The sequence below is a fragment of the Coregonus clupeaformis genome, chromosome 7 (genome assembly GCF_020615455.1).
Source record: "Coregonus clupeaformis isolate EN_2021a chromosome 7, ASM2061545v1, whole genome shotgun sequence".
Taxonomy (NCBI): Eukaryota; Metazoa; Chordata; class Actinopteri; order Salmoniformes; family Salmonidae; genus Coregonus; species Coregonus clupeaformis.
The window spans coordinates 18,834,441-18,846,598 of record NC_059198.1 but is presented as its reverse complement, the minus strand read 5'-3'; the positions used below and the strand labels follow the sequence as shown (position 1 = coordinate 18,846,598).

The following is a 12,158-nucleotide window of genomic DNA, read 5'->3' as shown; positions in this document are numbered from 1 at the left end:
TAGAACGCGCCAATAGGCTCTCGCTAGCTCATGCTTGGCTCTGCCCACTATGATAATGCTCCCATTGGAAACAACAGGCTGTGGTCTATCTTTGGTTACTTATAAAATATCTTTGATTTGACCCGGCAACGGACTCACGTGACTGAATATAAATCAATCTCTGTCCATGATAAATTGATACGTTGTACTAACTAGTAATGATACATTTATGAGTGATACATTGTAAAAGGCCTACATTGTAGGTGAATTATTCCACTGTAAATTAATGATTATTGTGTTGATTATCTTGACATGCAATAATTAGATACATTTCCTATAGCCTAACCTTTATATTCAATCTTTTCTCATAGGGGCCTAGTTATTTATCTTAAACAATTTTTTTCTTCATAATAGCTAGGGCCTAGCCCTAGGCCATTGTGTAATTCATTATAAAAGCCTATTGCCAGCCACATGTGTCACATTTCAGGAAGCGTCACTCAGGTGTGTGGGACTGGCTGGCTGTTTTTGAATTCAAGCTGTCGGACTTGAATTGCAACCTGCACCTGGCGCCACTTTCTCCAGAGAAGTTGATCTAACGAGCTACATTTGAAAAGTAACTTTAACTGAATACAAAAAGTGACAAAATGTCCAAATTGTTCAAGGGAAGCTCAAGTTCGATCTCTTCAAGCCACTATCCAAGCTCTTCGAGATCGAAACATGGCCATCGCTCGCGGACAGGCCCTACCCCGCAGGACGCCATTCACAAACTTCGAGAAACAGAGGCGATGCTGGCGAAAAAACAAGACTTCTTGGAAAAGAAAATTGAACAAGAAATTATGATAGCAAAGAAGAATGGCCTCAAGAATAAACGTGGTATGTATTGTTGTGATATTGTCACGTCTGCATGATTTGGTTGGTCCATGTTGAATCACCTGAACCTAAATAATCTGTATCAATAGGAGACCGTCTTCTCAGGTGAAGTATCTTGTTCTTTTGTCAATACAGGGAACACCTAGAAACAGACAATAGTTTTGTCAGGGCTGCTTGCAGCCCAATCTTCTGTCATTAGGCTATCAGCTACTTTCTTTAATGACTCCTACCTAGGTCATACTAATTTGTGTCCATCTGTACCCCTTCTGCCATTGCTTTTTTTCTTCACTACTAAAGATGCAGATGGCACTTCTATATGCTATTTAATAATCATCATAACCATATCCCCCCCGTACCTCTGTACCACCAGTGGCCCTCCAGGCACTGAAGAGGAAGAAGCGCTTTGAGCAGCAGCTCACACAGATTGACGGGACCCTCTCCACCATTGAGTTCCAAAGAGAGGCATTGGAGAATGCCAACACCAACACTGAGGTCCTGAAGACCATGGGCTACGCTGCCAAGGCCATCAAGGGGGTCCACCAGAACATGTGAGTGAATAAGGATAATAACCATTAAACAGTGGGTTTGCACCCCAAATGGCACCCTATTCCCTATTTGGTGCACTACTTTTGACCTTGGTCAAAAGTAGTGCACAAAATAGGGAATAGGGTGCCATTTGGGATGTAGCCATCAAACACTGGCCTTTCTCAAGATTGACTTTATTGCCAATTATATGCTCATAATTCTATTTCAACCTGAGTTTCAAAGTTATATCAGAAACAAAGAGGATCATATCTAACTAGGCCTACTGATGGACCTACTACTATTATACTATTCCTAAATCCTCTCTGTTTTCCTCCCAGGGATCTGGATAAGATTGAATCTCTGATGCAGGACATCACTGAGTCTCAGGAAGTTGCCCAGGAGATCTGTGATGCTATCTCCCGACCTTTCGGAGATTCATTTGATGAGGTAACCTATTTACTGCTCACCATTTCTCAAAAAATGCATCTTATTTCATCCTCTTAGCCTATTCACTTTGCCCAGTGGAGGATTGATTGATTTAGCTGCTTTATAGGCTACTTAGGTTTTGTGACTTCCTGATTGCCAAACATGTACAATACTGCATGCATCTCAATGGCTCACATTTTGATTATCCTGCAGGATGAGCTGTTGGCAGAGCTGGCAGAGTTGGAACAGGAGGAGCTGGAGGAGAGCATGAAGAACATGTGCAGAGTGCCCAGTGTTCCCGCCTCCAAACTGCCCTCATCTCGACCCAGCGAGCGCACCCGTAAGTACAGGACAAGGGCCTGCAGAATAATAAACTAGTTGAAGTGTATGCTAGTTTTTATAATACAGTCAGTGTTAAACCAATTTTCACCCTCCTGCTTTACAGCTTCCAAGAAGAGGGTAGAGGATCATGACGAAATGCAGATGCTGGCAGCCTGGGCAATGTAACTGTAACACACACATGCACACACACACACACCAGACTCTAAAGGTACGAAGGTTCATTTGAATGTTTATCTTTTTGTTCTAATAATAATAGGGAAGAGCCAGTGATGTCGATTTTGTTGGATTGTTTGTTGTGTGTCTTGTACAAATCTGAAATATGGAAGTGTAGTATTGGAATTTGAGCTCTATGACTAGGTGATTTTATTACTGCTATATTACACACTTTTCTGTCAATGAAGGATACAGTCGCTAGTGAAAGTCTACACACCCCTCTTCACATTTTGCTGCCTTAAAATTAAAGGGATAGTTCACCCACTGAAAACGGTGCCAGGGAAACTAAACCAAAGCATGGATTGCTGTCATTGTGGTAGACGCATCATGTTATGGGAATGCTTGTTACCGGCAGAGACTGGGAAGTTTGTCAAGACCAAAAGGAATATGAAAGGAAATAAATAGTTAGAGGAAACCCTGCCACAGGCATCTGAATACCTAACCCTGGTATAGTTTTATTTTTCAGCGGAACAATTTCACAAATGTTGACGCCAAAGACGGACCAGAATGGCTTTCCAATAGGTGTTAAGTGTTCCTGAATGGTCCAGTCTTAGACCTGAGTTAAATCTGCTTGAAAATCAGTCAGGGTTTGAATATTGCTGTCCATCAATGACTCCCAACCAAATTTACTGAGCTTGAGCAATTTTGACAAAAAATATGTATAATTGTTGCCCTAAAATAAATTACAGCTGTGAATCATTATAAATAAGATTTTACCAATGTTTAACTCTGTGGTGTGAAGACATACACAATCAACACATCTTTGTTACATTTTTTATTAATGTGGAAAATGTTCTATAATTTTTGCAACTGGTGGGTAGACTTTCAATAGGCACTGTACTGTATGTCCCTTAAAAGGTGCTGGGTTAGAAAAATAGATAAGTGTTAGTGAATTATACTAAAGAATATGAGTGAAGCACTATTCTATGAATGTTACTTTTTGAGTTGGAGTTACAGAAATATCGTTTTTGTAAATATGAAGGATTTTGAAGATTTTAACAAAATAAAATTACCCCAAATTATTTGTCATTTTCAGGAAGTTGTGTTTTTTTTTTACTGCATCGTGCTCCAGTAATGTGACCACTGTCCAATGGGAGTATTATGGTAATGACAATAGTTGGTGAAATACCTACCAGTAAACTATAATCGAGGTTGGCTGCACTGTCCGCAGGAGGTTCCAAGGGGGCACCATAACACAAGTTTCACGCACACATGACCTGCTAAAATATTTATATATAGTCCCGCGCCGTCTGTCAACCAAGCAGGAAATCCTTCTCCAGCGGATTAATTGCGGAATACAATTTCAGAATAACGAAACACCGGCATGGAATCAGAGAAACCAGTGCAATCAACAGGTGGGTCTCCAAAAATATACGGTGTCTCAAGTCAATCGATACAACTAATCGAACAAAACCTTTTTAAAAAACCGGTTATCGATAGTTCACGGAATGCTAACAGCTAGCTAGGTTAGCCAGTTTAACTCTGACCCGAATGTGACACTTTTCACTTTATACTTTACTGCCCCAGGCCCGGTCGCTATGTCAAATGTTAGAATAACTTGGTTGATACATAGCAAGACTCCTGTTTCAACCATAAATTGCCACACAGGAGATGATCAACGGGCTGGATTTTTTTGTTGGCACGGACTAACGAATGCAAGTCATTCGTTAGTCAATCTGCTATAGACATCAATGCACATGGGTAGGGCAGGCTAAATGACTTGGTTCTAAACTGTCTTTATTACATTTTCTATAAGGGATTTAAATTTGATACAAATTATTATGCACCACTAACTAACTAAAGAATCATAGCTGCGGGAAAAGGGGTGCCGAAGGTGGAGCTGCACCCCCTGATAAATAAATAAAAACCACAAAATTAGTGAACTAGTCTTTATTACTCCTGTATTAGTGTATACTCCTCAGGTGTGTGTTAAATAAACTGCTGAAACAGTATTAGCTAAAAAGTACTTGCTAATGACTTGTGATATTTGTACCCTCAGGAGAGGATGTGCCTGACCCAGAGGAGGAGGAGAAGAGGCTTGCGGCAGCAACCCGGGAAGCCAACCGTCTATCTGAGCTGCGGCTGGTGCTGTTGGGCTGGAGGTGGCCTGGGAAGAGCCTCACAGGCAACACCATCCTGGGCCGCGAGGAGTTCCGCCTAGAGCGGGCAGCCGAGTTCTGCGTCAAGCGTCAGACTGAGGTGGAGGGGCGCCAGGTGACAGTGATAGATACGCCGGGCTGGTTCTCGGCCCAGACCACGCCGCCCCTCTATCAGCAGGAGATGGTACGGGGAGCCTCCATGTGTGGGCCCCCTGGCCCCCACGCCTTCCTACTGGTCATCCCCGTGGGCATGTTTACCGAGGTGGACCGGGCCCGCATCGAGGAGCACCTGGCCCTGTTTGGGGAGCGTGTGTGGAGGCATACTATCCTAGTGTTCACTTGGGCTGAGGTGCTGAGGAACATGTCCATCGAGAGACACATCAAGCGGGAGGGGAAGGATCTGCAGTGGGTGCTGGAAAAGTGCAAGAGAAGGTACTTTGTCATCAATAACTGCATATTTGGGGAGCACCCCCAACTGAGGCGGCTCATGGAGAAGATAGAGAAGGTGGTAGCGGAGGAGGGCATCTATAACCCAGAGGAGGTGGAGGAGAAGGAGAAGAAACATTTGGACCAAAACCAAACCCAGAACCGGCAGCTTGGGGCAAGGCCCAAAGTGAACTCTGCCGTAGGATCGGCCAAACTGGACGTGGACCCACCACAGAGTGAGTGGCAGCTTTACTGACAACTCAGACATAGTCTGGTACCAGGAAACAGCAGTCTCATAGGCTAAAGCTCAGACTGGGTGAAATGTATAATCTTTGCTCTTCACTCCAAAACATGTGAACTTGCATTACAGTTGTATTATTCCACTTACGGTAACTGTATTTGAATTACTCATGTAGTAGTCATGTACCAAATAGTGTGGAATTAGTTTCACTACCTCGCCCCTCAACCCCTTTTAACATTTCTTCCTTCAGTTTCTAATTTTTTCTATGCTAACCATAACTATTCTCTCCTGTCTGCTTGCGTGGGATCAGAAAATAATCCATGAGGATTGTCCAGGACACGGCAATATTCCTCTCCAGTAATATCAATACTGCCATTAACTAGCCTGGATAGTTTCAAAAAGACATGACAATGATGGTTATTCCAATTATATTACATATAGATATGTACTAATCCATATATGTTATGTGTCCATTTTCAGATTCAGTGGATGGACTGACTGACTAAAGGAGAGATGGTGACCCACCACAGTACTCATTTAAGAGCTGCTGGATCTACAGCCATACGTCACCCCAACCTCAAGGCCTGTATTCATAAATTGATCTATAATCAGTTTGCCTTTTAGATCATAAGGAATGAGACCGATGAGGGGGACCCTAATCCTAGATCAGCACTCCTACTCTGAGACAATTTATGAATACAGGCCAGATTATTTTAGAGTTTTAAGATTGAACAATTATTTATATCAGTGTGAGAGAGATTATCTGTTACTGGATGTAGGCTAACATTATGCTGTTCTGGCTGTTCGAGACTGTTACCTCCCACCTATGACAGTTCTGATGAAATATATCTATTTGAGGATTTGATTTTAACTGATTTGATTTGCACATGAAATGTAAAAAGAAATATGACCAAGAACAAGAAACCAATCACAGACATTCATACAGGGCGATGAAAGAAACCCTAAATGACTTCAGATGGCCAATGTGTACTAGTAGAGGCCCTCTATCTACCCTTTGCTCCATGAAAGGAGGATGATGGGAAAACTACTGTAGGAGACAAGAGACAGGGAAGTCCCTATGGGAAGTCCCTATGATACTTCTTAACCAAATATTTACAGCACATACTAGACAGCAGGGCTCTACAGAGCAACCATTTTACTCTCATATGCGCATAAAAATAGATGTGTGTGAACTGATCAAGTATGAGCACATGTGCAACTTGTGATTTATAGGCCAAAAAAATAGCTGCTGTAGCCATTTTGAAAGTATTTGTTTGTTTTGTTTCATAGAGGTAGCTAATCACACAAAGAACTACGAATCCCATATAGCTATCCCACCTTGAGCAGCAACAGTGCCTGGGGGGGCTGTACGCACTGAGGGAAGTGCTGAACGATACATTTTTAAGAAGCGCACTGGTATAAAAGTTTGTCGAATTTACCTGAAAGTCTACTAAAGTGTGACTTTGCCCTCGTGTTTCTTGGCTGTTTACATCGTTTTGTTCACACGCTAGGTTGTTTTTTAATGTTAGTTGGAGCTTGCTCAACTGCTAGTGAAGAGACACGTCGGAGAATATCATCTCTCATAGACAGACATGTGAGTCCCACCGTTCCAACAGTAAAGGCCCGCCCATCAAAGCGGCAGCTGAGCATTTGTCTCACCTAAGTTGTAATTGATTGAGCATGGAACACTCTAAAAACCTTTTATTCATCAACTTTTTTTGAACTCCTACATTTTTCGATCGTCATTGTAAATAAGAATTTGTTCTTAACTGACTTGCCTAGTTAAATAAAGGTTAAATAAAAAATTAATAAAATAATAAAACGTGCTCATTGTAAAACATGTCAGTGTAGAGCCCTGGACAGGTATTCTGTACAATTGCACTACTAGATTTTAAAATGTTTAGTACGTAATTGTCTGTGAAAATGTTGTTCAGGGAATTGTTTGTGGAAAAGTTCCCCAATTGTGACCAAACTGAAATTGGCATTTTAGACATATATTTGTGAACATTACACTTAGTGTATAATGTTTTATCAAGCACTTGGAAGTGCAGGTACTGTTTTACTCTACTAGTAGATAATACAAATATCTATGTCTGGGTTTTGTTTATGGGTGTGAAATGATAAATGTAGATTTTGAATATTTATGTATCAAACCCAACCTTCTATGCAAGCGTATAGCTGCTGAAATGTAATTTAAAATGTAATTGGATAATGATAAATTAATAACACTTTGTATTTCAATTTTATATAGAATTTTGGCAGCTATATGCTTCCATAACCCTCTAAGTAGGGTCGCTTAATTATTCAGATTAGTTAGGAACTAAACATTAATTTCTAATCTGATGTAGTATTGCAACATGGCCCATGTTGATAGTATTGCAATAGGCTTAATACTGTGGGTACAATCATGTCTATTATCATATCATTATTGTCATCATTATTATAATTTGTATATTATTATTATATACTGTAGGTCTTTTACTCTTATTTCTTCCTATTCTGACAATCAATACTAGCTAGTAGTAGCTACATGCACTAACTAACATCCAATGTTGATATTGGATACAAACCATTTTACAAACATCTTCATATTGATGATACGCATTGATGTTGCATAGTATTCTATTAGCTACACTTACATGAATGCACATGTGCTGTAAGGGTTCTGAGTCAAAGTATCAGCACAGAAATATCTTAAGTTCTGTTTCGAGTTAACGCTGGTTGAATTATTTATTAGGGGGAGATAAGGTAGAATGTGTCTTCTCTAGTCAGTGCAAACAGAGTAGTCTTTTGTTTCCGTATACAATTGATGTTGTTTTGTTTGTTTGTGTGAAAAAACTATGATTTCTATATTTTGTCTATTGCTGTAGTAGACAATTATATATTTTTTCTAAAGTATCCAAATAAAGTTTACATTTTGATGAACTTTAAGCAAACCTGTGTCCTCCAGTATTTTTGTCAAATCATTACTATCTGAAGCCAAAATATAGCAGCATTAGTCTTGAACAACTAGACTAGAATCACTACTCTCGACGGGTCTGACCTAGAGTATGTGGACAACTACAAATACCTAGGTGTCTGGTTAGACTGTAAACTCTCCTTCCAGACTCACATTAAGCATATCCAATCCAAAGTTAAATCTAGAATCGGCTTCCTATTTCGCAAAAACAAAGCCTCCTTCACTCATGCTGCCAAACATGCCCTCGTAAAACTGACTATCCTACCGATCCTTTACTTCTGCGATGTCATTTACAAAATAGCCTCCAACACTCTACTCAGCAAATTGGATGTAGTCTATCACAGTGCCATCCGTTTTGTCACCAAAGCCCCATATACTACCCACCACTGTGACCTGTACGCTCTTGTTGGCTGGTCCTCACTACATATTCGTCGCCAAACCCACTGGCTCCAGGCCATCTATAAATCACTGCTAGGCAAATCCCTGCCTTATCTTAGCTCATTGGTCACCATAGCAACACCCACCCGTAGTATGCGCTCCAGCAGGTATATCTCACTGGTCATCCCCAAAGCCAACACCTCCTTTGGCCGCCATTCCTTCCAGTTCTCTGCTGCCATTGACTGGAACGAACTGCAAAAATCTCTGAAGCTGGAGACTCTTATCTCCCTCGCTAACTTTAAGCATCAGTTGTCAGAGCACCTTACCGATCACTGCACCTGTACACAGCCCATCTGAAATTAGCCCACCCAACAACCTCATCCCCATATTGTTATTTATTTTGCTCATTTGCACCCCAGTATCTCTATTTGCACATAATCTCTTGCACATCTATCATTCCAGTGTTAATACTAATTGTAATTATTTTGCACTATGGCCTATTTATTGCCTTACCTCCATAGCTTGCTACATTTGCACACATTGTATACAGTGGGGGAAAAAGTATTTAGTCAGCCACCAATTGTGCAAGTTCTCCCACTTAAAAAGATGAGAGAGGCCTGTAATTTTCATCATAGGTACACGTCAACTATGACAGACAAATTGAGATTTTTTTTCTAGAAAATCACATTGTAGGATTTTTAATGAATTTATTTGCAAATTATGGTGGAAAATAAGTATTTGGTCACCTACAAACAAGCAAGATTTCTGGCTCTCACAGACCTGTAACTTCTTCTTTAAGAGTCTCCTCTGTCCTCCACTCGTTACCTGTATTAATGGCACCTGTTTGAACTTGTTATCAGTATAAAAGACACCTGTCCACAACCTCAAACAGTCACACTCCAAACTCCACTATGGCCAAGACCAAAGAGCTGTCAAAGGACACCAGAAACAAAATTGTAGACCTGCACCAGGCTGGGAAGACTGAATCTGCAATAGGTAAGCAGCTTGGTTTGAATAAATCAACTGTGGGAGCAATTATTAGGAAATGGAAGACATACAAGACCACTGATAATCTCCCCTCGATCTGGGGCTCCACGCAAGATCTCACCCGTGGGGTCAAAATGATCACAAGAACGGTGAGCAAAAATCCCAGAACCACACGGGGGACCTAGTGAATGACCTGCAGAGAGCTGGGACCAAAGTAACAAAGCCTACCATCAGTAACACACTACGCCGCCAGGGACTCAAATCCTGCTGTGCCAGACGTGTCCCCCTGCTTAAGCCAGTACATGTCCAGGCCCGTCTGAAGTTTGCTAGAGTGCATTTGGATGATCCAGAAGAGGATTGGGAGAATGTCATATGGTCAGATGAAACCAAAATTGAACTTTTTGGTAAAAACTCAACTCGTCGTGTTTGGAGGACAAAGAATGCTGAGTTGCATCCAAAGAACACCATACCTACTGTGAAGCATGGGGGTGGAAACATCATGCTTTGGGGCTGTTTTTCTGCAAAGGGACCAGGACGACTGATCCGTGTAAAGGAAAGAATGAATGGGGCCATGTATCGTGAGATTTTGAGTGAAAACCTCCTTCCATCAGGAAGGGCATTGAAGATGAAACGTAGCTGGGTTTTTCAGCATGACAATGATCCCAAACACACCGCCCGGGCAACGGAGTGGCTTCGTAAGAAGCATTTCAAGGTCCTGGAGTGGCCTAGCCAGTCTCCAGATCTCAACCCCATAGAAAATCTTTGGAGGGAGTTGAAAGTCTGTGTTGCCCAGCGACAGCCCCAAAACATCACTGCTCTAGAGGAGATCTGCATGGAGGAATGGGCCAAAATACCAGCAACAGTGTGTGAAAACCTTGTGAAGACTTACAGAAAACGTTTGACCTGTGTCATTGCCAACAAAGGGTATATAACAAAGTATTGAGAAACTTTTGTTATTGACCAAATACTTATTTTCCACCATAATTTGCAAATAAATTCATTAAAAATCCTACAATGTGATTTTCTGGATTTTGTTTTTCTCAATTTGTCTGTCATAGTTGACGTGTACCTATGATGAAAATTACAGGCCTCTCTCATCTTTTTAAGTGGGAGAACTTGCACAATTGGTGGCTGACTAAATACTTTTTTCCCCACTGTATATATTTTCTGTTGTATTTTTGACTTTATGTTTTGTTTTACCCCATATGTAACTCTGTGTTGTTGTTTTTATCGCACTGCTTTGCTTTATCTTGGCCAGGTCGCAGTTGTAAATGAGAACTTGTTCTCAACTGGCTTACCTGGTTAAATAAAGGTGAAATAAAAAATAAAAAACAACAGCCACAAACTCTTTCTCCAATTTATAATTCCTCAATTCCTCGTATGCCCTCTCCTCACCTCCTTCTCAAAACCCATTGGAAAAGAAGGTCAGAGGGGAGGGACCATGGACCTTCTCCTCCAATATGGTTAAGAAGGCAAGGAGATAGGATTTGAGGAATCACAGAAAGACAAATTGAGACACACTTGCTGATGATGGCTGATTGAATGTTTTTCGAAGATTGCCATCTCCTGGTCAATGTGTGGAATACAAGTTTAGGGCCCGGTGTTGATTCAACATTTTACTCAGGCTCTTTTTCCAAGTATAGGTTGTCCCTTTGAAGTGGAGTCCTTGGAGTATCAGTCAATATGGTGTGTGTCTGTGATTGGGATGTTATAGAAGTCAATAATTACTAATTAGAGATACTGCCAAAATCAACAGACAGGCTGACAAATGAGAAGTTGAGTTATGGTAACCATATGGATTTCTGAGCTGTTTGTCTCCAAAACACACTGAAGTGTGAACTGATCAATTCCAACACTATAGCTGGAGAGATTCCATTAAGACAACTTGCTGTGACAAAGTAATAAAAAACTGTGCATGACAAATAATGGAATGTTTGGAGAAAGTGTTTTTAAGCGGAAATGCTACTTCAAAAAAAAAAAAAGCTAGGCTACTAAAAAGCTACTAATAAAATGGACACCATTTGGGTATTTGGTATTTTATTAGGATCACCATTAGCCGTTTCGAAAGCAGCAGCTACTCTTCCTGGGGTCCACACAAAACATGAAACATGACATAATACAGAACATTAATAGACAAGAACAGCTCAAGGACATAACAACACCAATTTTTAAAAAAGGCACACGTAGCCTACATATTAATACATACACACAAACTATCTAGGTCAAATAGGGGAGAGGTGTGCAGTGAGATTTGGTAGAAGTACTCTGCTGAAAAAAACGGCATAGACAGCATAGGGTGGTAACTAGCCTTCGTTGTGTTTTCGCTGGTACAGTGAAAGAACAGGATGATTCTTTTTTGAGTGTATGCTGGTCCAACATGGTCAAGCTGCAAAAACTAGTCTTTCTAACGAGGGTTGCCATTTCCGCGGTTTGAAAACGATGTTGCGGGTGAAAATGTATTGGTTGCCGATTTTTAGGCTACTTCTAAGCAATTTCTTAAAAATGTATATTTCACTGTGACCTGCTGACTATCAGACAGTGAGCCATCCTGTTTTTGAGTGAGTGAGTGGTGGGGAGGGCCGGAGGGCTGTGTGTGTGTGTGTTGAGACAACTTAGATGGGAAGCTACTGAGGATGGTAGCTGACTCTATAGCTACTCCTATCTGTCATATCTTTAATCTGAGCCTAGAGGAAAGTCTTTGTCCTCAGGCCTG

At 41.0% G+C, this 12,158-nt stretch overlaps 2 protein-coding genes across 3 annotated transcripts; both read left to right on the top strand.

The window, feature by feature from the left end:
- The first annotated feature begins 473 nt into the window (after positions 1–473).
- Positions 474–3,377, top strand: chmp4c (charged multivesicular body protein 4C). The gene is made up of 5 exons (XM_041882087.1): positions 474–852; positions 1,220–1,397; positions 1,713–1,821; positions 2,014–2,140; positions 2,246–3,377. The coding sequence occupies exons 1-5, from the start codon at positions 624–626 to the stop codon at positions 2,305–2,307; spliced, it is 705 nt and encodes a 234-aa protein (XP_041738021.1). The 5' UTR covers positions 474–623; the 3' UTR covers positions 2,308–3,377.
- A 200-nt stretch (positions 3,378–3,577) lies between these two features.
- LOC121569868 (GTPase IMAP family member 6) lies at positions 3,578–8,046 on the top strand. Of its 2 annotated transcripts, XM_041881130.2 has the most exons (4): positions 3,578–3,710; positions 4,355–5,116; positions 5,432–5,478; positions 5,602–8,046. In XM_041881130.2, the coding sequence occupies exons 1-3, from the start codon at positions 3,680–3,682 to the stop codon at positions 5,443–5,445; spliced, it is 807 nt and encodes a 268-aa protein (XP_041737064.1). In that variant the 5' UTR covers positions 3,578–3,679; the 3' UTR covers positions 5,446–5,478; positions 5,602–8,046. The 2 variants fall into 2 exon arrangements, with proteins under 2 accessions (XP_041737064.1, XP_041737063.1); XM_041881129.2 differs by lacking the exon at positions 5,432–5,478.
- The last annotated feature ends 4,112 nt before the right edge of the window (positions 8,047–12,158 follow it).